This window comes from Pseudophryne corroboree, chromosome 7 (assembly GCF_028390025.1).
Source record: "Pseudophryne corroboree isolate aPseCor3 chromosome 7, aPseCor3.hap2, whole genome shotgun sequence".
In the NCBI taxonomy this organism is placed as follows: Eukaryota; Metazoa; Chordata; class Amphibia; order Anura; family Myobatrachidae; genus Pseudophryne; species Pseudophryne corroboree.
In genome coordinates this window covers 357,423,866-357,448,711 of record NC_086450.1, presented here as the reverse complement: position 1 = coordinate 357,448,711, position 24,846 = coordinate 357,423,866, and the positions used below count along the sequence as shown (strand labels likewise).

At 45.5% G+C, this 24,846-nt stretch overlaps 1 protein-coding gene and 1 long non-coding RNA gene across 2 annotated transcripts in view; one reads left to right on the top strand and one right to left on the bottom strand.

Moving 5' to 3' along the window:
- LOC134943696 (uncharacterized) overlaps positions 1–21,780 on the top strand; it is a 106,018-nt gene extending 84,238 nt beyond the window's left edge. The window contains exons 2-3 of the long non-coding RNA XR_010181683.1: positions 1,731–1,853; positions 21,646–21,780. This is a non-coding gene — a long non-coding RNA (uncharacterized LOC134943696). The remainder of the gene's footprint in view (positions 1–1,730; positions 1,854–21,645) is intronic.
- Positions 1–24,846, bottom strand: part of SDR42E2 (short chain dehydrogenase/reductase family 42E, member 2) — a 98,592-nt gene that overhangs the window by 23,908 nt on the left and 49,838 nt on the right. Inside the window, exons 6-7 of the mRNA XM_063932399.1 lie at positions 15,264–15,346; positions 11,337–11,474 (exon numbers count right to left, since the gene is read on the bottom strand). Of these exons, the coding sequence (XP_063788469.1) occupies positions 11,337–11,474; positions 15,264–15,346 (221 nt within the window). The remainder of the gene's footprint in view (positions 1–11,336; positions 11,475–15,263; positions 15,347–24,846) is intronic.

The following is a 24,846-nucleotide window of genomic DNA, read 5'->3' as shown; positions in this document are numbered from 1 at the left end:
TCATCTCTAATTCTCTAACTTCCCGATATGTTAGGAAGCTGAAATTCAAGATAGGTATTCTTCAGGTGAGAAATAGGAAAACTACGTAATCAGAATTTTAATAAACCTCCCCTAAGGGGATGAAAAGAAGGTTAACATAATAAAGTCATTACTGATGCGTGGCTTGCGTTGCGTGAATGATAACGCCCAAATGGACAAGCGGATAAAAATTTAGATTGCACCTCCATTGTGTAGAATTTAATGAACTACAAAAATGTCCCTGTCACTTTTTACCGTATCTGCTAAGGGTGCTCCTTGGGTAACGCAAAGAACCATGGATTAATATTTACTTACATTAATACGTCTCAAATTTACATCTCAATAAATTTACCAAATTATTAACACTCATGTCAGGGGCGCTTTAACAGAGGAAGGGGCCGTGTGCACCTCAGGGTGGGCCCCCTCCTCTGCACGGCGCAGTAGTCTCTGGCAATGTGCTGGAGTCTACTGCACATGTGCAGGTCTCTGGAAACATGGCGCCCACCATATTCCGGAGACCAATTTGGCTACTGCATATGTGTTGTGGCCATTTTGGCTGCGATTTTTGCTGTGAGAGCAGTGCCCAATGCTGGACATGAAAGGTATTACAATATGGGTGCAGTGTGTACAGCGTGGGCAGTGTCGAACTGGGGCATGAAGGGCCCACCGGGGGAATGCGGCTGTAGGGGTCCATGCGTAAAGTTGTAGCCAGGTTCCAGTGGGGGCGTGGCTATCCACCATAGAGGTTTAGCTAACCATTACATGTTCTGTAACCCTTGGTAAATATATATTAAACCAAATTATAGTGAAGTATAATGTAACATATGTATAATGCATAAATCCAGTGCACCAGGATAGTCTGGAACTTGATCCCTAGAGGAGGAGGAGGGCCCACAGGCAGTAGGGCCCACCGGTGGTTTCCCCTGTTCCCCTGTGGGCCAGTCCGACCCTGACGTGGGCCCAGGGGCCCGTGTGCATTGCACCCATTATAGAAACACCAATAACTCATGTAGATGTACAACCGTGAAAATCATAAAACTCCAGTGCGAAGAATGGGTAGAACAGCTAGTACTGTATATATAAAAATTTGTTAACTTGACAGGGAATCCTATTTTAGGTGAAATCCACTTATTTAGCTGAGAATGTGGTTCACTGTTTCCTAACCACACACCCGCCTGGTAATAAATATGTGTTTGAAATGACAACACTCCCTGTGATGAGCAATATTAGGACTCATACCACACATCTATCTTCCCTTCCATAGATAGTATTTGTTAGAAACATAGAATTTGACGGCAAATAAGAACCATCTAGTCTGCCCCTTTATTAACCATATTGTTACCTGAAACCCTATTTGATACTTATTTCTTTGTAAGGATATCCTTATGTTGTATTCTTTACAGTGTATTATTATTATTATTATTGTTAATGTAATTAGTAACAGTGCTTCAGTTGAATAATAAGTTTGTTAGAGATAAGGTAAAGTACCACTCCTAATAGGATACCGCCTGTAATGTTACTAGCTAAATTAAATCTGGACACCGAGGAATGAAAAAAAAATGGTTTTCTGAAATGTTTTACCATTTAATTTTTCTTTTTTGTTAAGAATAATTTCTACTTTCTTTGGTTTCATTAAATACAATGTGCCTTCACTTACCAACACAGCCTGGTAGCACTGATATCCTGCCCAGCATTCCTTCTGCTCCTCTTAGGTGGATGGGATGCCACAGCAGGGACAAAGCAGAAAGGGAAGGACTGACGGGCACAGCGTCATGCGGTGCATCATGACATAATTCGTGGGCCGGACCAATTGACCAGAAGGTTACCGGAGAGGGGTGAGCGGAACGGTGTGCCTAATTAACTCTGTTTTCTTTTGCCTACCTATCCCGCGTGGCACGCACCAGGCAGACGGCAGGTGCGATCCGTTCATGATCCACCACTAGGCACCACAGCCATGTTTAGTGCTCAGAACCTGGGGGCCCAGCACAGGTGTCCCCTTTATCCCTTCTCCCCTATCGCCGGGCCTGGGCATAATCCAACAACAGAAATGTACACAGTACATTCAAAATAATTTCAACCATAAACAGGAAAACAGAAAGCCAAAAGGAAAGAAAAAGAAAAAAGAGGTGGTAAAGAAGAGAAAGGAGAAGAGGGGGAGGGGAACCATCCAGCCTGACAGGTTATGCCCGGAGAACATAAGTGTACAGACAACAGATTGTAGTAGTATCAGCAAAGGAAGCCTCAATCAAAAATTTAACAAGTTGACAAAAATAAGTGAAGTAGAGGTTTAGCCCTGGACATGAATCAGGAATGCCACTCACTGATGTTCATGATGTTCATGTAAATTCAGGTTAAGGTAGGGCCTAATCTGAGGCCTCCATCTATGCCTTCTACAACCTGGGTGGAGAGGTAGTAGTATAAATAAACCATCTATCCCAAATACACTCAAATTAATCCAGTGAATCATGCAGAGCGTGGGTAATTATTTTAATTAAAGCAAATTAATTACAGCATGACAGTACAGCTACTACCGTACATGCTGTTCCTTTGCCCACGTCATACGTCAATATCTGAGACGTATATGGTGTGTCTTAATACTGGGGTTGCAGCAATGTCACTGTTGAGCTGATAAAACCGCTATACTGTAACTTTTGGATCAAGAATGGGATTATCACTTTGTGTTTGTTGATATTTATATAAATCCCAGTAGTAGAGGAGGCTTAAGTTTAGCTTCTTATTCACTTCTTATTCGAACTACAGCTTCTTATTCAGAAAATTGAGCTTTGCAAGGGCTGACTAGTTTTGTGCCACAAATTTGACACCTGAAATCAACAGAGGGTGGTCACTTACACATGACCCAAGCAAACTTCAGCCTCGTCAATAGTAGTGTGATTCTAACGTAAAACAGTGAAACAGTCTAGAGCAGTGGTTTCCAAACATTTTTGAATCACGGTGCCCTAGAGTATCAGAATTTTATTCATGGCACCCCTGGAATTTTTTTTTTACATTAAGTAAATTGTGTTTTTATGTCATCGTTAGGTTCAATATGGTGAGGGGTAAGATTTTCTTCTGTTTGTCCACCTATTTTATTATTTGCAGCCACAAGCACTGCTTTTGCCTATTAGGTAGACCATAAATAATTTAAATTGATCCTTGACCACAAAATCAAGGCACCCCTGTAAGTGCCCCACAGCTTGAGAACATCTGGTCTATATAGAGCAATTGCAGTGACACCGCTGTTTCACCAAAAGGCAATTACTATTAATATATAATTTTAAGTTACTGTGCACATTGAGTCAATGTCCTTATCTTACATACACTTGACAGTAGCTCCTTATTGATTGTATTGTGGAGCGAGTAATACAGTATGTCTGTGTCCAATTAGCAGCTAGCAGTCACGCCGCTGCTAAACCTGGAAGGAGCTCCTGATAGCGTGTCAGTGACTACTTCTGTACATACTTATGCAGTGTTCACTTTTACATAACATTCTTAAATTACATTTGCAGAGTGGGCTTAATATTGGCGGGTCACAGAAAGGCGGCCTGACAAAGTAGGGGGACAGACTTAATAGGAATTTTAAGAGTTTAACTACTTAACTGATACAATTTTTCCACAAAAAAGTTGAGAAATTGTCATTTTTATATAAAAAATGTCAAATGTATGTAAAAAAAAAATATTAAAATATTTAATAAATTAAAAAAAAAAAAAGGATTTTAATTACCTACCGGTAAATCCTTTTCTCGTAGTCCGTAGAGGATGCTGGGGTCCAAATTAATACCACGGGGTATAGAGGGGTCCACTAGGAGCCATTGGCACTTTAAGAGTTTGAGAGTGTGGGCTGGCTCCTCCCTCTATGCCCCTCCTACCAGACCCAGTCTAGAAACTGTGCCCGAGGAGACAGACATCTTCGAGAGAAGGATTACACAGATAGTGGCAACCCAAGCTAACTAGCTTTAAACATCAGCAACGGCTGAACAGGATTACTTACCAAGTAACAAAACAGTACTTACCCAAAACTAAGCAATACTGAACTAAATAACCACTGCAGGATAACAAAGCGTTGGGCGGGCACCCGCATCCTCTACGGACTACGAGAAAAGGATTTACCGGTAGGTAATTAAAATCCTATTTTCTCTTGCGTCCTAGAGGATGCTGGGGTCCACATTAGTACCATGGGGATGTACCAAAGCTCCCAGAACGGGAGGGAGAGCGCTGAGGCTCCTGTAGAACCAACTGACCAAACTTAAGGTCTTCAGAGCCCAAAGTATCGAACTTGTAGAACTTTGCGAACATGTTCGACCCCGACCAAGTAGCTGCTCGGCAGAGTTGCACAGCTGTGACACCCCGGGCAGCCGCCCAGGAAGAACCCACCTTACGAGTAGAGTGGGCCTTAACAGAGGTAGGAAACGGCAAGCCTGCCGTAGAATATGCATGCTGGATAGTAAGCCTGATCCAGTGAGAGATCGTCTGCTTAGAAGCAGGACACCCAATTTTCTTGGGATCATACAGGACAAACAGAGTCCGATTTTCTGTAACGAGCAGTCCTCCTCACATAGATTTTTAGAGCCCTTACAATATCTAAGGACTTTGATGAAAATGAGGAGTCAGTCGCAACTGGCACCACAATAGGTTGGTTGATATGAAATGCCGACACAACCTTCGGAAGAAACTGCTGACACGTCCGAAGCTCAGCTCTGTCTTCATGGAAGATCAAGTATGGGCTTTTACATGACAAAGCCCCCAGCTCCAACACACGTCTAGCAGAAGCTAAGGCCAACAAAGTGACAGCCTTCCACGTGAGAAACTTGACCTCAACCTCCTGTAGAGGCTCAAACCAGTCCGACTGGAGGAACTGCAACACCACGTTAAGATCCCAGGGCGCCGTAGGCGGAACAAAGGGAGGTTGGATGTGCAGAACTCCCTTCAAAAAAATCTGAACCTCAGGGAGGGCAGCCAATTGTTTCTGAAAGCAAATAGGGCAGAAATCTGGACCTTCACAGATCCTAACCTCAGGCCCATATCCACACCAGCTTGCAGGAAGAGGAGAAAACGTCAGAGTTGAAACTCCACCGTAGGAAACTTCTTGGACTCACACCAAGATACATATTTTTTCCAAAATACGATGGTAATGTTTAGACGTTACTCCTTTCCTAGCCTGTATCAGGGTAGGAATAACCTTGTTCAGAATACGTAGCGGTGGTAAGTCTTGATAGGCGAATGGGCTCTGCTGTAGCAGGTCCTCCCGAAGAGGAAGAGGCCTCGGCTCTTCTAGCAGTAGTTCCAGAAGATCTGCGTACCAAGCCCCTCTTGGCCAGTCCGGAGCAATGAGGATTGCCTGAACTCCTGTTCTCCTTATGAGTTTGAGGAAACTCATAAATGTGGAGTAAACACATACACCGACTGGAACACCCATGGAGTCACTAGGGTGTCCACTGCCACTGCTTGCAGGTCCCTTGACCTGGAACAATACCACCGAACTCTTCTTGTTGAGTCAAGAGGCCATCATGTCGATATGGGGTACGCCTCAAAGATCTGTTACCTCCTTGAACACCTCCGGATGGAGACCCCACTCCCCTGGAAGGAGATCGTGTCTGCTGAGGAAGTCCGCTTCCCAGTTGAATGAAAATTGCTGACAGCACCAACACGTGTTTTTCTGCCCTGTGGATGTTTCTTGTTACCTCTGACATTGCAGCTCTGCTCTTCGTTCCGCCTTGTCGGTTTATGTAAGCCACCGTCGTTACGTTGTCAGACTGTACCTGAACGTCCCGATTTCTCAGAAGATGGGCCACTTGGAGAACACCGTTGTATACGGCTCTTTGTTCCAGAATGTTTATCGGCAGGCCAGCTTCCAGACTTGACCACCTTCCTTGGAAGGTTTCCCCTTGAGTGACTGCGCCCCAGCCCCGGAGACTTGCATCCGTGGTTAGAATGATCCAGTCCTGAATCCCGAACCTGCCGCCCTCCAGAAGGTGAGGTAATTGCAACCACCAGAGGAGTGAAATCCTGGCCTTTGGCAACAGACTTATTCTCTGGTGCATGTGTAGATGGGATCCCGACCACTTGTCCAGGAGATCCAGTTGGAAGGACAGAGCATGAAACCTCCCATACCGCAGAGCCTCGTAAGAGGCCACATCTTCACCAGAAGGTGAATGCACTGGTGAACTGACACCCAGGCTGGCTTCAGGACATCCCGGACAATTGTTTGTATCACCATCGCTTTTTCTTCTGGAAGAAACACCCTCTGCACTTCCGTGTCATGGATCATTCCCAGAAAGGACAACCTCCTGGTTGGTTCCAAATGTGATTTTGGGATATTCAGGATCCAACCATGTTCCTTGAGAAGCTGTTTCGTGAGAGCTATGGACCGTAACAGCTTCTCCTTGGACGATGCCTTTATCAGCAGATCGTCCAGATATGGAATTATGTTCACCCCCTGTCTGCGGAGGAGAAACATAATTTCCGCCATTACCTTGGTGAATACCCTTGGTGCTGTGGAGAGGCCGAATGGTAGGGCCTGGAACTGAAAATGACAGTCCAACAGAGCGAATCATAGATAAGCTTGATGCGGCAGCCAAATCAGAATGTGGAGGTATGCATCCTTGATATCCAGGGATACCAGGAATTTCCCCTCTTCCAGACCTGATATCACCGCCCTTAGAGACTCCATTTTGAACTTGAACTCCCTCAGAAATGGGTTTAGTGATTTTAAGTTCAGAATGGGCCTGACCGAACCATCCGGTTTTGGTACCACGAAAAGATTCGAATAGTAACCTGTGTTCTGCATTTGAGGAGGGACTGGTACAATGACCTGTGCCTCCACCAACTTCTGGATGGCTCCCTGTAGGATAGCCCTGTCTGCCGGCAAATCTGGCAATCCCGATGTGAAGAACCGATGAGGGACATCTTGAAATTCCAACCGGTACCCCTGGGACACAATATCTAATACCCAGGGGTCCAGGCCGGACGACACCCAGACGTGACTGAAATGTTGGAGTCTCGCCCCCACTGGCCCTACCTCCAGGCTGCGCTGTCCACCGTCATGCGGAGGACTTTGGTGCACCTGAAGCAGGCTACTGTTTTTGGGAACCTTCCACAGCAGGTTTCTTGTATTTTGGTCGGCCCCCTCTAAAGAAGGTGTTGGCCGGTTTGGTCTTTCTTGGTTTAGAAACCTAAAAGGACTGAGATGCAGGTGAAGAAAAAGGTTTCTTCGCAGCAGGAGCTGCTAAGGGAAGAAAAGAAGACTTACCCGCTGTAGCCGTGGAGATCCACGCATCCAATGCTTCCCCAAAGAGAGCCTGACCTGTGTAGGGTAGGGTCTCCACATCTCTCCTGGATTCCGCGTTGGCAGACCACTGGCGCAACCACAGTCCTCGACGAGCTGAGATGGACATGGAAGAAATTCCTGCAGCCATTGAACCCATGTCTTTCATGGATTCCACCATAAAACCTGCAGAATCCCAAATGTTATGGAGAACAATTAAATGTCACTCTTATTTAACCTATCCAAGTCCTCAATTCACGTGCCTGACCACTTTACTATAGCTTTGGAAATCCATGCACAGGCAATAGTAGGACAGAGTATCGCCCCTGAAGCCGTGTATATGGATTTGAGAGTAGTATCAATCTTGCGATCAGCCGGCTCCTTTAAGGCGGTTGATCCTGGGACAGGTACAACCACCTTTTTTGAGAGTATGGATACAGATGCGTCCACTATGGGTGGGTTTTCCCATTTCTTTCTATCATCCTCAGGGAAGGGGAAAGCAACCAGAACCTTCCTAGGGATCTGAAATTTTTTCTCTGGATTTTCCCATGCTTTTTCAAAAATAGCATTTAATTCTTTGGACGCAGGGAATGTTAGCGAGACTTTCTTATTGTCAGTGAATTAAGCCTCCTCATCCTGTTCAGGTGTTGTGTCAGTAATATTCAACACATCTCTAATAGCCTCTATCATCAACTGCACCCCTTTTGCAAGAGATGCGGCCCCCCTGAGCATGTCCCCATCACAGTCTGCCGTGTCAGAGTCGGTATCCGTGTCATCTTGCATGATCTGGGAAGAGCATGTTTGTGGGAACCAGACCAAACTGGGGCGCGATTTCGGGTGTGATGTCGGTGGTCAGAGACCACCACGTTACTCCCATCCAAGGGTGCCGTTGTAGCAGGATGAAGTCCGCTCTGCACTTGTGCAGAACGGATTTCCTACATTACACAGGGGGAAGCAGTGGGTCACCACCGTCGTATGTGATACGACCAACCCCAGGTAATGAACTCCTGGCTGCGGTTGTATCACATACGACTATGCCAGGCAAGTTGGTAAAATACATGTATATTTCTGCCTTGAGCGTTTGAGGCAAATCTTAATTCATTTGAATTTTATGTAGGAAAAAATATTCAATACTGGCTCTTCTTTACATATAGGAATAAATATAGCTATAAGATGCACTAAGGCATTACAGTGTGATTTATATTTAAATTGTGCAGACAGATTTATGGCCAAATGTAATAGCTCACAATGTGTGGGAGCCAGCGTGATTCCGATGATATAGTCAATAGATTTAAAGCAGCAAATTAATTAACAGGCAAAATGCGATTTATTACATTTGGCCCTTAGGCTTGGACAGGGATAACATCCTAGCTTAACTCTAATTCACAGTTTAAGAATAAAGTTAACAATACAATGTGATGCCGCTGCGTTAAGGAGGTGGAGAGACTTTGGAGGTAATTCAGAGTTGATTGCAGCAGCAAATTTGTTAGCAGTTGGGCAAAACCATGTGCACTGCAAGGGTGGCAGATATAACATGTGCAGATAGTTAGATTTGGGTGTGGTGTGTTCAAACTGAAATCTAAATTACAGTGTAAAAATAAAGCAGCCAGTATTTACCCTGCACAGAAACAATATAACCCACCCAAATCTAACTTTCTCTGCACATGTTATATATGTCCCCCCCCCCACTTTCCCCCTGCAGTGCACATGGTTTTGCCCAACTGCTAACAAATTTGCTGCTGCAATCAACTCTGAATTACTCCTTTTATTTGGATTACTACAAGTTCTGTTCGTATACTGGATATTTATTAAGTTTCAATTGCTAACAATGGAGCACTGATACTACATGGGACAGAGAGGTGAAGTGAAGAGGTGGGATATCCATGCAGTTCATAAAGTATGCACATTCTCCCTGTGCTTCTATGTAACCAGGTGACTAGAAGCTATTTAATTTGCAAACATTGAATGTAGCTTGCTTGACTAGGGGGGGGGGGGGGGGGGGGGAATCATGCTATGGCTGATTATGGAGGAATTCAATTGAGTATGGGAGATTTAAAAATCCCTGCGGCATGTTTTCCGCAGCCGCAGGGTTTTCCTATTCAATTAAAAGGGAGTAAATGAGATGTGTGATCTCTATAGAAATCACTGTGTCTTTTTTCACGCACCACCAGCGCAATATTTTTAGGAAAAGGCACTAGGACTTGCTCGGGCACCCTTGCGGCACTTACACTCCCCCCCCCCCCCGCCCATTATGCAAGTGTTGGAAATTTCCAGTTATCTTAATTAGGCAGTAATTACTCACTTTCCAAAGCAGTGACTTCTTCATCCAGCATAGTATGTGTGTGAGCAGCGGTTTGTGTGTGAGTGTAAGGTTGTGTAAGTATGTGTGTGACCCACTCTCACCCCCGTGTATGTGTTATCCCCCAGGAGGCAGCAGCAGGGAGAACTACATCTCCCAGCAGCACCTCCCCTTCTAGCAGCCCCCTCGCCTCCCAGCAGCCCCCTTCCCAGTGGAAAGATGGATGGGAGATCATTGGGAGCCGTGGTGACCACCGGACCATTAAGTATAATTTTTTTATTTTTTTATTGCACAGCGTGGTTTTCATAGCTGAAATCCCCTCGTGCATTTTTTTAATTGGGTATCGGTAGAGTGCATACCCATGGCAATCCAAAATTGGGCCACAAAGTTTTTTTTGCGGGCTAAACCTCGTGCCCAATTGAATCCCCCCCTAAGAACAGATGATTTGCTGTATTTGTTAGCTGGATAAGTACTATGTTTAGACTGAGTGAATCTACACTACTCAGAATTTACTAACCTATTTGTGCTGGATTAGGTTTATTAAGCCAATTAACACTTTTTCTTTGATGTTGCAAACTGACAATTATCTCCGGACTACTGAGAATTGAATACCTGTTTAACTGCTCTAATGACTAACAATTGGGACAGAACAACTAATGCTTGAAACTGAGCAATTAAGAAGTTATTATTTCTAGACAGGCTGGTCAAAAGGCAAGAAGTATTTCTTTCATTTACCTATGCTGTAAAAATAGAATACCACCATACTGTGTATATAGTTTAGAACTTGCAAAATTTTATATAGATTTTTATTATATACAGTGCATCCGGAAAGTATTCACAGAGCTTCACTTTTTCCACATTTTGTTATGTTACTGCCTTATTCCAAAATGGATTAAATTCATTTCCCCCCTCAAAATTGTACACACAATACCCTATAATGACAACGTGAATTTTTTTTTGCTAATTTATTAAAAAACCTCTATTCGATGCGATCGCAACTGATTTGCGATTGCATCGCGGGGTGGTGCCACACATGCTGGGCGGCCTTGGCCTGTGTTGAACGGCCTTCAGCATTTGAGTATACAGTATGCATTGCGCAGAAGGTTAGCGCCTGACTTTTTTCTTAGTTAAGAATAAAGTTTCCCAGTATATGTGTGATGCACACAATAGCAGCCAGTACTGTATTTCTCCTGCATGCAAAGAAACTTATACCCCTTTTCCACCTATGAGCACGGGTCGCATCCGGGAGCCTGACACGGGTGCTACCCGGCTGCGGCCCGTGCTCAGCCCCCTTTCCCATCAGCAGTTACCAACCTGGCATATTGCCGGGCTAGTGACGCGGCAGGGGCGGCGCTGGGAGATCACCTCCCAGCGCCACCCTTCCATACAGTGTAAACGGGAGCTGTGTCGCATCGACACGGTTCCCGTTTACACTACAAACCTACCCGGATTATTCCTGTGTCCTACCCAGGTATTTTCCCAGGGTAGGACTCACGGGTTACTTGATCCGGGTTTTTGCGGGGGGACCCTTTTCCACTTGCAAAAAACACGGGTGCGCGCCTCTGTGCATTTACCCGTGTTTTCTGAGCTAGTGGAAAAGGGGTATTAGTACCCCAGGTGCAAACTTCCTCCCCTTAGCTTTATTTGCTCCAAAATCTAAATGAGGCCTTTCACAGTCATTTAGCATGTAAACAAACTATTGCCCGATTCCACAATTGTTGCAATATTATTTTCAACAGCTATTAGATAATAACTCACAGCTATATATCCTTTACTGGCGGTCAGCGCTTCAGCAGCAAGTACATGAGCTTCTATCAGATTTTGTAAGTGAATCCAGTTCATCTTGGTCCGGTCATTCCAAAACTTAAAGCATAATAAACGTTTCTCAGCACTTGCCTGGAAATACACAAGGAATATTTTATAGCTAATCACATTATTATCTAGCAATGAGTTCCCTACTGTACAACATCTGCTGGAACAGTTTGCCCCTACCTCAGTTAAACAATATTTTACAGGTTAATCTGTCACTGCTTAAAACCATACCAGGGGGAGACTCTATCATCTATCACAATCTGGCATCCTGCACTCTCCTTGCCATTATCTAGTCTCCTGTCCTTCCATTTAACCTAATCAGCTCATCCTTGTAATACTTTCTATAGCAACAAGTGGCTTATTGGCAGGGGCGTATTAACAGGGGAGGAGGCTTGTGTCCATCCTCATCCGTCTGGGCCCTCCTTCTGTAGCCGATGCTCGTCAGCGCAATAGAGTCTGAGCTCTACACTGGCACAGACTCTATTGTGCATATTTCCGGGGAAATGGTGCGGCGGTCATTTTCCCAGAGATTTCCTTACTGCTCACGCGCAATCTCCGGAAAAATGTCCACCGCACCATTTACTGGAGATTTGTTGAAGCTGCAAGCCGGCAAGGGAATCCGGAGAGATGAGTATTTAAAAAAGTGGTTGCAGGGTGTGAGGTGTGGGCCTCCCTGCACCGCACACACCCATTATAGATACGCCACTGCTTACTGGTATACAGTACTGTCAATATGCAGAATGATGACATGGTCTGAATTTCGACATGGACATAATGTTGACATAGTCATAATATCAGGTCAAAGCAGAAATGGCTGGTGCTACCGCATATAAAGACCGCGGCTGAGAAGCTTCCAAAATGGCTTCCAAAGATGGATATACAATAAAAGGTAATCTCTGGTGCTGACTTTAGTGTATATAAATGTAACTTTATGTACCTAGTACATGTTGACCTAACGGCTATGTCGATCTAATGGCATTGTCGACCTTCAGTGGTCGACCTAAGTTGTGTTGACCTAACGATCGTAACCCACGCAAAGTTACACTTATATGCACTAAAGTCAGCGCCGGAGACGATCTTGTATATTGGGCCTGATTCAGATGTGGTTGGAGGTGCGCCCATCATCACAAAGTACAGATTTTTGTTACTTTGCACGTGCATGAATGGGTCCTGCGACATAGGACGCAGAGCAGCAGCAGACTGTCTGTGATTGACAGTCTGCTGCTGTCTGGGTGGTGGGGAGGGAGCAGCGACGGCCTCCGTTTGTGAAAATGGAGGCATGCTGCTGCCGTTTAGGGGGTGGGGAGAGGCCAGGGATCTCCATCGTAGGACGGAGATTTCATGGCCTCTGCGACGGGCATCTTGAGTGCCGTAAACTGCCAGATGGTGACCGAGTGATCCGATGCTGCATCCTAGGACGAGGTGGAATCACTACTGCAGCAGGAGGCGTCTGCTTGGAATATCACCATACAGCACTATCACTGCTGCTTCCAGGGAATCACCAGTGATAGCATCTCCAACCACTATTGTTATAATGATGACATTGTGAATGCTGACAGTCCATTTTAGGATTAGGGTTAGACTGCAGTTATAGTTAGGGTAGGATTAGGGCGATGATCTCCTTAAATAGCTATGTCGACATGATGACAATATTCGCAATGTCAACATTCTGGCAATGACAACATAATTCCTATGTTGACATTCTGAATCTTGACATTTTCTAACACCTCGTTTATTATACCTTCATCAGCTACAGTTTGTTAATCTGGTTTTCCACAATCTGTTATTTGCCATAATGTCCCGCATTCCTATTTCTCCGTCAAATAATCTGCCTTATTCCCTTACTTCCCACAATCCATTTTATTCACTTACTTCCCACAATCTGCCCCATAGCCTCACTTCCTACCCATAATCGGCCTTATTCTGTAACTTCCTGCAATCCGCCTTATTCCCTTACTTCCCACAATCTGCCCCATTGCCTCACTTCCTACCCATAATCTGCCTTATTCTGTAATTTCCTGCAATCCGCTTTATTCCGTTACTTCCCACAATCTGCCCCATTGCCTCACTTCCTACCCATAATCTGCCTTATTCTGTAACTTCCTGCAATCCGCCTTATTCCCTTACTCCCCACAATCTGCCCCATTGCCTCACTTCCCATAATTTGCCTTATTGCCTTACTTCCTACAATCCGCCTTGCTCCGTTTCTTCCTACAATCCGCCCCATTCCCTTACTTTCCCCAATCTGCCCCCAATCTATGCCTGCATCCTTTTATCTCCAACAATCTGTCCCAATATGCCTGTCTTTCTTTCTTGCACGCTGGTCTGACAACAGGTCACATTGTTCTATAGACTTTCTCTCGTTGCTGCCTGCTTTGCTGCATGTTTAGCAGAACACAGACAGATACGGGGCACATTCTGGAAAAGCTGTAGCATTATTGCTACGGCCACCATTGATGCAATAAATATATTTTTTATTTTGTTCATTGCGGTACAGTGCACATAACATCATGACGTCATGCAGTGCTGCACCACTGAATGACAGCAAAGGATCCAGAAGCCACAGCGGGCAGCAGAAAAAAAAATACAAAAAGGTGTCAAGACAGGGGGTAATTCAGACCTGATCGCTAGGGTGCGTTTTTTGCATCCCTGCGATTAGGTAGTCGCCGCCTACAGGGGGAGGGTATTGTGTGTGTGCAGGTATGCGATCATTTGTGCTGGAGATCTGCACAAACAGGCGTTTGTGCAGTCTCTGCACAGCCCAGGATTTACTCTGCCACTGCGATGATCGGGACCGGAGCTGACCTCAGAAATCCTCCCACAAAACGCCGGGTCCCTCCTGTGTTTTTCCCGGACACTCCCTAGAAACAGTCAGTTGCCACCCAGAGACACCCGCTTCCTGTTAATCTATTTGCGATCGTTGGTGCGTTTTGAATATTTACACCATCCCATCACTGACCGTCGATCCCCGTTGCTGCGGTTCCATCGCGCCTGCACATTGCGGTGCATACGCATGCGCAGTGCAGACCTGATCGCAGCCTGTGAGAAAACGCACAGCAGCGATCAGGTCTGAATCGGCCCCATTGTGCAGCTGGCTGAAGGGGGCTAGGGCTGGAGAGATAGAAAGCAGCTAGAGGGACGCTGTGGGGGCTCAGGCTGGAGAGACAGAGCAGCTAGAGGGGCGCTGTGGGGGCTAGGAGTGGAGAGACAGAAGGCAGCTAGAGGGATGATGTGAGGACTATGGCTGGAGAGACAGAAGGTAGCTAGAGGGATACTGTGGGGCTAGGGCTGGAGAGACAGAAGGTAGCTAGAGAGACACTGCATGGACTTTCTGGAGGGATGCTTTAGGGACCCAGGGATGGGGTGCCCCTAAACAAATGGATGTACTGTGCCCCATGATTTCTATTGCAGGTCCTGTTTGCACTACACCAATCCTCAAAGTGTCCTCCACAACCTGAACTTTCACCTCCCTGCCCCACATCTTAATTAGTCACATACTGTCTCCCTGTCACCTCAGTTTACTCCTTTATCCACCACAATACTGTATGCCTCTCCTCTATTCTCCACCAGTCTGCCCATTACAGCTATTCCAAAAGAAATCACCAAAAACACAGGGGTGATTTAAGAGAGGAGGGGTCCTGTGTGTATTCTCAGTGCAGTCTCCACTCTCTCCCCAGCAGGGGCTACTACACCTGCACAGAACTCTGGGAAAATGGCCGTAAATATGCTGTGAATTATGGCCCAAATGCCCAGTGTGGCTGGATCAAATTTCTCCTTCCCTTTTTGTATATAACCAGCCCTGTTCTTATATCTGCAAAAATAATCCCCCACTAGTATAATTGAGCATATAATATTTAACCCTTGATGACATACAACCAGTCTTGGCAAATGTCTTCTCTCATCTGGTCCATAAATTCCTGGCGGTCGCAAAACACAAGTGAGAAGTTTATTGCCTCCTACAAGAACACATGAAAATGTATAAGTGCAATCAAATAGATATCATCTGTTAATAAAGCTCTATGTCTTAGCTTTACTTCCACAGTAGGTAAAATATACTGTAAATTGCACCAAATGATGTTGTTCTGGATGATACACTTATGATGCTTTCCTATTCGTAATCTATTCGCTGAGCTAATAAATTAATCCTAATACAGGAGAATAGTTCACCAATTCATTATTTGAAATTGAAGTCATTAGCAATAGTAATATATATATATATAATGCAGTATATATAAAATGGTAAATTCATTAGCAAAAACTGTGAAGAAAGTATGATAACAAAAATAATTGAAATTCCAATTTGTATTATGAGATTTATTTATCCCTTGAAAACTAACCTCCAATAAGTGACTGCAGAGTCCTGTTAGCTCTGCCCAGTGCTGCTGATGTCCTGATTCTGCTAAAACATGGAAGCCCAGCATGTCTCCACTATAATAAACTTTGGGTATTGACCAGTCGGTCTTATGAGTCGGGAGTGTGGGAGTTTTTTGCCAGTTTTTTTTTGGGGGGGGGATGAGAGAAGAATTCCCGACAATTGCGGGTCACTAGCAGCTGAATTGAATAGCGTCGGGAGCTAATTCCCGGCGCTATTCTTAAGTTGCCGAATAGAATGGACTCCCTTGTCCAAGGAAATTATTTCAGGCTCTGTAGATTCCTATATGCCCATTAATTCCCCTCTAGATACGTCCATTGTAAATCACCGGTGTGCTTTCAAAGCAGTTACGCGTGGAGCAGCCATTCAAGCTGGATCCACTCTTAAGAAACAAGCCGTTCAATTACAGTTGAATTTAGAGACTAAACTGAAAGACCTAGAATCAGAAAATATGGCCACTCCCTCCAGAGCCCTTAAGAAACAGCTTTCGAATGTTCGCAGCCAACTCCAGAAGCTACTCCTAGTCCGCACACAAGCGGCGTTAACTAGAATGAGACAAAAGTTTTATCTCCTGGGTAACAGATCAGGTAGAATGTTGGCCCGTAAGCTTCGAGCACAACAAGCCAGACTTAGAATTAAATATCTTTACTTCCCCTCTAAGCAAAAAATCCTAAATCCTAAAGACATTACAAATCATTTTGCACAATACTACTCCAAACTCTACAACTTAATGTCTGACCCCTCCACCCCCAAGCCTACTACATCTTCTTTCTTAGACAAGATAATTTTGCCCGCTCTTACCCTTGAACAATTATCTGTTCTTAATGCTCCATGGGCCTCTACAGAAATCCTTACGACTATTAGGTCACTCCCATATGGCAAAGAGCCAGGCCCAGATGGATTTATCATGGATTTTTATGTCACATTCCGAGACATATCATCCCCCTACTTGGCCGACCTTTTTAATGAGATCTCCACCCAAGGTACCCTCCCTACTGAGTTGTTAGAAGCATGTATCATAACCATCCCAAAACCAGGGAAAGACCCGGCCTATTGTCACAACTATCGCCCTATTGCGCTGTTCAATTGTGACATCAAACTATATGCCAAATTAATAGCTGCCCGTATTAATAAACTTCTTCCAGTGCAGATATACCCGGACCAAACCGGCTTCGTTCCTGGGAGAAAGTCATCGGACAACACACGCAGGGTCTTTAATTTGATTGATTCTCTCTCTAAAGACCAAGGTCTTCTCTTACTGTCACTAGATGCTGAGAAAGCATTTGACAAATTGAACTGGTCTTATACGCACACAGTTCTCGATCACTTTGGTTTTAAAGATCATATCTTATCTTCTATTTTATCATTATATAGCTCTCCCACGCCCCGGGTGTTCAGCAACGGATTTCTATCTGACTCATTTCCTATGGTACGAGGCAAGGATGTCCCCTATCTCCATTAATATTTGTTTTATCAATTGAACCTCTTGCCATCACCATGCGTAACGATCCCTCTTTCCCAGGTCTGAAAATCGTCCCTACCTGCCATAAATTGAGCCTTTTCGCTGACGATGTCCTCCTTTTTGTTTTGAACCCGCTACAAATCTCCCTTCTCTCCACTCTATTCTAGACATATATAGTTCAGTATCTTACTATAAACTTAACACCACAATGACAGATGCCCTCCCTATTAACCTAACCCACTCCCTCTCCTCCATTCAGTCCTCTTACCCCTATAATTGGCAGAAAAACACGATAATCAACATTCTCACTACTACTTCCGCAGTCTTCACCTCCAATCTCTCCCCTCTCGTGACGACGTTAGAGGCCCTATCTCGCTCCTGGCTGTCGTATGATGTCTCCTGACTAGGTTGTATGGCTGCTTTTAAAATGTCCCTTTTGCACAAATTAATGTATCTGTTCCGCACGATTCCATATATTTTTATGAAAAAGGCCCTCTAGGCCCTCCATCCTAACTAAATATGTTTGGTCCTCAAAACCTCCTACATTACCATTTTAGAGTGGGCTATTGTCAAGGGCACTGGGAGTACTGTACCTCCCTGACATCTACTTATACCAGGAAGCGTGTCTCCTAGCTTCCTTTAAGAATTACTTCAATGCTGTCTCACAGACTGGTTGGGTAGAGCTTGAGCAATTTTTTGCTCACTCTCCCTCTCTTACAGACCTGATTCGTATTCCTAAGTCATTCCGACCCCACCTTCCCACCCTGCTCCCTTCCACACAGGCCTCTTTGAAAGTCTGGGATAAACTATCTGCCACTATACCATCCCCCTGCCTGCACCATGATGCAGATTTCCATCACCACACTCGCGAAACTGATCCCACATCTGAACCTCACCAAAGGGAGATTCCTGGGCGTAGCGTTATTAGGAGACATATTAGATGACCTTTCCCTCCTACCCTTCTCATCTCTGCAACAGAAATTTTCTGGACCTGCTTTGGAATTCTTCCATTACCTACAAATTACACATTGGTGGAAATAGTTTTCCCCTGCCTTACTCTCACCTGACATGACTTCACAACAGCTTCGCACCAGACCTTACTTATTCAACTCTAAAGGTGATATTTCTTTCTGGTATAAAGTGCTAATAACTCCTGCCTCACCTTCCAAATCTACTGCCCAGCTAACAGGGGAAGTAGACATCAGTAGAACGTTGTCTCCGCTCGAATAGCAAAAAGTCTTTCTGTCCTCATACTCCATGTCCTGGTCTCTAAACCACACTGAAATGCATATAAAACTGATCCATAGACTATATTTGACCCCAGACCGGTTACACACATTTTGGCCCTCATGTAGCAACAAATGCTGGAGACTGTGTGGCAATGTTGGTCATATATTCCATATTTTTTGGTCTTGCTCAGTGATCACTCGTTACTGGACCGATGTTTTTGCCTTAATTAATAAAGTATTAGACATTAATATTTCCCCGGATCCAACTTTGGCGCTGCTGCATATTGTTCCACCTACTATCCCCCCTGCCAGCAGGTACGTTTTAGGCCACATTCTAATAGCTGCCCAAGCCAGCCTTGCTCAGATGTGGAAACAATCTATATCCCTGCCGATTCTGAAAGTTATCAAATCACCATTTCCTTATGAAAACCGAATTTAGCCCCCACCCAGGTTCGGCCTCCTCTCCCCTAAAACGTTGGTCCCCGTGACACATATTTGTGACCGAAGGCGACGGATCACAATATTTCCCAAATGCATCACAAAGCGACCCACTCCAATTTAGTTTAAAAGAGGCCCCCTCAATGAGCACCCAAACAACCAGTTAATCCGATAGCGTCTTATCCATATTGGATTTAAATACCCTTTCTTCCCTTTCTATTGACTTTTCCTTGCTGTTAGGCGCCGGGGTCCGCTTGTCCGCGCGGCCCGGCGCCTAGCAACTAGGGACGCTGTGCACGTTCAGCCGCCGGCTCCCTAGCAACGCTAGACGCCGGGCGCGCTGAGCCGCACGGACCCTAGCAACGGGGACGCCACTGGCGGACCGCGTTCCCCGTTGCTGGGCTTAATGAACTAACACATACACCTGTCCTCCGGCCGTGCAGCAAGGCAGCTGCACGGCATTTATTCCAATCAGGCTCTAAGCAGCTGATTGGAGGACTCCCTGTTAAGTATCTTCCCAGGGCTTCTCACAGACGCCGGTAATAGCTTCCTGCATGCTGCTTTGGTTTGCTGAGAATCTGTTTCCAGTCCTGCTGTATCCGGTCATTCCTGTCCTCAGAAGTCCAGTATTCGGGAGTTGTCATCTCATCCCAGGAAGTCGTTTTGTTCCCTGGAGTCCTGACTGATCACCGTTTAACATCGAGTGGTGTTTCGTGAGTTGCGGCTCTGCCGTGTGTTGCGGCTCAGCCGCTTTATCTTTATATCTTCTGTTGTCGGAGCATTTGCGGAGGGTTCCGCTTCCACAAGTCCTCTCTGGAACTCGGCGGTGCCGGGTAGGAGAAGTGGACAAGTGGATATTTTGGTTGTCCTTTTCTCTGGCGGTTATTCCGCACATATTCTAGTTTTGAGTTAGCTTGTAGCCCCTGGCCTGGTTGTTTAGTCAGAGGGCCCCTTGTTATCTCCCTGTCTCGGATTTCCCTTTGTCTCTCACTAAGACCGGGGGGGCATCGGAGTTGGGCAGACATAATCCGCCCTTCAAACGCGGCTGCCAAGGGCTCAAGCAACCATAGTCTCGCAGGGGATTTCTGACAGCACGGGTGAGACAACGGAGTTAGGGCGCCAGGGGCTATTTTCCATTCCCGTTCCCTTTCCCAGCATCTCGTTCCAGTGCTCCGGTCCTCGCAATAAGATCTCCTCAGACCAGAGTGCTGGAATCATAACACTTGCGGCCCACTCGCTTTCCTTCATCTGAACTAGATCATTGTACTGCCGTATTATGTATGTATTTTTCTGTATGATATCGAATATCAGATTCTCAGGACTCCATACCTTTGTATACACTGCCTACTGTTCCTCCAGTGATTTCCTTGACACAAATGTTTCCCTTGCTCTTATTAATGCGAAAACACCTTTGTCTGGACATTTTCCTACCCCCGTGCTCCCCCCCCCTTTTCCCACTGTACTCTGTCCCCCCACTTTTTTTTATTTTTTGTATCCCATAAAAACAGTTTTTTTCTCACAATAAAAATTATTGATAATTAAAAACAAAACACACAACAAAAAACCCACACACACACACAACAACAACAACAACAACAACAACAACAACAACAACAACAACAACAACGTTAAAACACACAATTAAACCTTTGCTGATACCAAGATGTTGTTGTTGTTGTTTTTTTAACACTATAACACTCTGTGAAGCCACCAACTGGTTAGTTGATTTACTATTGTTATAAATAAAAAGTAATTTATTTTTTTAAAGTAACGGGTATAACTCATGGTAAAAATAGTTTCTCTTTGTTTTCCCATTTTCCCCCTTCATAAATGATTATAATTAAAATGTATATTTATTTCAATATGATACAAAGAGAAAGGCAAAAAATATAAAGTGTGTTTGGATGGATTGAGAATTGCAGAAATGATTCATTTAGGCAATAGTTCCCAATATGGGTGCTGTCACTGTTGAAGCCCCTGGGGTGCCACGGGGCCCTTGCAGGATTGCCACATGTTTGAAATCCAGGACCAAATTAAATAATGTATGTTCTAAGTGATAGCCACCAGCACTGGTTTATCCTGCCAATCATAACATATGTGGTGAGGCGCAACCCTACCTACCATCACATAACTGAACCCAAGGATGACATAAGCAGAGCCGTATTAAGGGGGGGCTCCAGGGGTAAGTACCCAGGGCCCCCCCATGTCTTAAAGGCTCCCCCCCCCCCCCCCCGACACCTGCCACAGATCGGATCTCTAATCCAATCTGATTTGCAGCGCTCTGCTCCCTGCTGACAGCCCAGCCATGACGGTGGGGAGCATGACGCTCACAGCCGCCGGCACTGCATACTGCTTCTTGCTGAGCAATGGATCAGCTGCCCAATAGTATATCAAGCTGCTGCCTGCAGCTCAGTGACTGGCTGAGCACGCAGGCTGCAGTGAAAAGGAGGTTCCCTTGTTCCCTGACAGCATGTGGATTTGACTTGGGTGCCGGTGAAGGCTCTGATTCTCCTGTAAATTAGGATCCACCGAATTCATTTTTTTTTTGTATGTTATGGATTCAATTTGAAGTTAGGCACTGGGTTTTTAGATATACACAGTGTGTGTGTGTGTGTGTGTGTGTGTGTGTGTGTGTATATATATATATATATTCTACACACACACACACACACACACACACACACACACACACAGTGTATGTGTACACACTATATATATATATTTTTTTATTTTTTATTTTTTTTTGTCATCTAGATTGTTTGTGCCCCTGATGAAGTCCCATTGGGGACGAAACGCGTTGGAAGCATCTATTATTCTACAGGTGTGTTGCTCAGTGAATCTATGCCAACAAAGAAACACACAAATCATTGAATGTAAAACCGATACTTCTGAAGACACATCTCTGTGAAATTGTACAGATGCTCTTGATGTTCTATTGTATTTTTATGAATAAATTTTTACTTGAATTTTATTGTATATTATTGTAACCTAACATTGGAACAATACCGTTAATCTAGCTTATATGTGTCAAGTAGGTGGTGTGGCAGGTAAATCCAGATGCCCCTGACTGGACGACATTCATCAATTTAGTGGCACCAGCATGAAATTATATCTTGGCCCACTCCCTACCTAAAAAGCTTGTGGCGCCCCTACACATAAGCACAATTGACTTTAAAATAAGATTTTACTTACCGGTAAATCTATTTCTCGTAGTCCATAGTGGATGCTGGGGACTCCGTAAGGACCATGGGGAATAGACGGGCTCCGCAGGAGACATGGGCACTTTAAGAAAGAATTTAGATTCTGGTGTGCTCTGGCTCCTCCCTCTATGTACCTCCTCCAGACCTCAGTTAGAGAAACTGTGCCCGGAAGAGCTGACAGTACAAGGAAAGGATTTTGGAAATCCAGGGCAAGACTCATACCAGCCACACCAATCACACCGTATAACTTGTGATAAACTTACCCAGTCAACAGTATGAACAACAACAGAGCATCAGTTCAACCCTGATGCAACAATAACCTAGCCCTTATTGCAGCAATAACTATATACAAGTATTGCAGAAGAAGTCCGCACTTGGGAGACGGGCGCCCAGCATCCACTACGGACTACGAGAAATAGATTTACCGGTAAGTAAAATCTTATTTTCTCTAACGTCCTAGTGGATGCTGGGGACTCCGAAAGGACCATGGGGATTATACCAAAGCTCCCAAACGGGAGGGAGAGTGCGGAAGACTCTGCAGCACCGAATGAGCAAACACAAGGTCCTCCTCAGCCAGGGTATCAAACTTGTAGAACTTTGCAAAAGTGTTTGCACCTGACCAAGTAGCCGCTCGGCACAGCTGTAATGCCGAGACCCCTCGGGCAGCCGCCCATGAGCCTGCTGAATCGTGTTACAGATCCACCGAGCAATAGTTTGCTTTGAAGCAGGAGCACCAAGCTTGTTGGAAGCATACAGGATAAACAAAGATTCTGTTTTCCTGACCCTAGCCGTTCTGGCTACATATACCTTCAAAGCCCTGACCACATCAAGTAACTCGGAATCCTCCAAGTCAGTAGTAGCCGCAGGCACACACAATAGGTTGGTTTATATGAAAGGATGAAACCACTTTTGGCAGAAATTGTGGACGGGTCCACAATTCTGCTCTATCCGCATGGAAAACCAGATAGGGGCTTTTATGTGACAAAGCCGCTAATTCTGACACACGCCTAGCCGAAACCAATGCTAGTAGCATGACCACCTTCCACGTGAGATATTTAAATTCCACCGTTTTGAGTGGTTCAAACCAGTGGGATTTCAGGAAACTCAACACCACGTTAAGATCCCAAGGTGCCACCGGGGGCACAAAAGGGGGCTGAATACGCAGCACTCCCTTCACAAACGTCTGAACTTCAGGTAGAGAAGCCAGCTCTTTTTGAAAGAAAATGGATAGGGCCGAAATCTGGACCTTAATGGAACCCAATTTTAGGCCCAAAGTCACTCTTGACTGTAGGAAGTGAAGGAAACGGCCCAGCTGGAATTCCTCCGTAGGGGCATTCCTGGCCTCACACCAAGCAACATATTTTCGCCATATACGGTGATAACGTTGAGCTGTCACGTCCTTCCTAGCCTTAATCAGCGTAGGAATGACCTCATCTGGAATGCCTTTTTCCGCTAGGATCCGGCGTTCAACCGCCATGCCGTCAAACGCAGCCGCGGTAAGTCTTGGAACAGACAGGGCCCTTTTTGCAACAAGTCCTGTCTTAGAGGAAGAGGCCACGGGTCCTCTGTGAGCATTTCTTGCAGATCTGGATACCAAGTCCTTCTTGGCCAATCCGGAACAATGAGTATTGTTCTCACTCCTCTTTTTCTTATGGGTATGAGAGGAAGAGGAGAAAATACATAGACCGACTGGAACACCCACGGTGTCACCAGTGCGTCCACAGCTATCGCCTGAGGGCCTCATGACCTGGCGCAATACCTCTGTAGCTTTTTGTTGAGGCGGGATGCCAGCATGTCCACCTGTGGCAGTTCCCACCGACTTGCAATCTGCGTGAAGACTTCTTGATGAAGTCCCCACTCTCCCGGGTGGAGGTCGTGCCTGCTGAGGAAGTCTGCTTCCCAGTTGTCCACTCCCGGGATGAACACTGCTGACAGTGCGCTTACGTGATTCTCTGCCCAGCGAAGAATTCTGGCGGCTTCTGACTGAATCAGAACCGGTTGGTCGCGAAGCAGGGTCTCCGCTTGACGTAGGGCGTTGTATACGGCCCTTAGTTCCAGGATGTTGATGTGAAGGCAAGTCTCCTGACTTGACCACAGACCTTGGAAATTTCTTCCCTGTGTGACTGCTCCCCACCATCGGAGGCTTGCATCCGTGGTCACCAGGACCCAGTCCTGAGTGCCGAATCTGCGGCCCTCGAGAAGGTGAGCACTCTGCAGCCACCACAGGAGAGACACCCCGGCCCTGGGGGATAGGGTGATTAACCGATGCATCTGAAGATGTGATCCGGACCACTTGTCCAGTAAGTCCCATTTAAAGGTCCTCGCATGCAACCTGCCGAAGGGAATGGCCTCGTATGATGCCACCATCCTTCCCAGGACTCGAGTGCAGTGATGCACTGACACCTGTTTTGGTTTTAATAGGTTCCTGACCAGTGTCATCATGAGCTCCTGAGCTCTCTCTATCGGGAGATAAACCCTTTTCTGGTCTGTGTCTAGAATCATGCCTAGGAAAGGCAGATGAGCCGTAGGAACCAACTGCGAGTTTGGAATATTTAGAATCCAGCCGTGTTGCCGTTACACTTCCAGAGAAAGTGATACGCTGTTCAGCAACTGCTCTCTTGATCTCGCTTTTATGAGGAGATCGTCCAAGTACGGGATAATTGTGACACCTTGCTTCCGCAGGAGCACAATAATTTCCGCCATTACCTTGGTGAAGATTCTCGGGGCCGTGGAGAGACCAAACGCAACGTCTGAA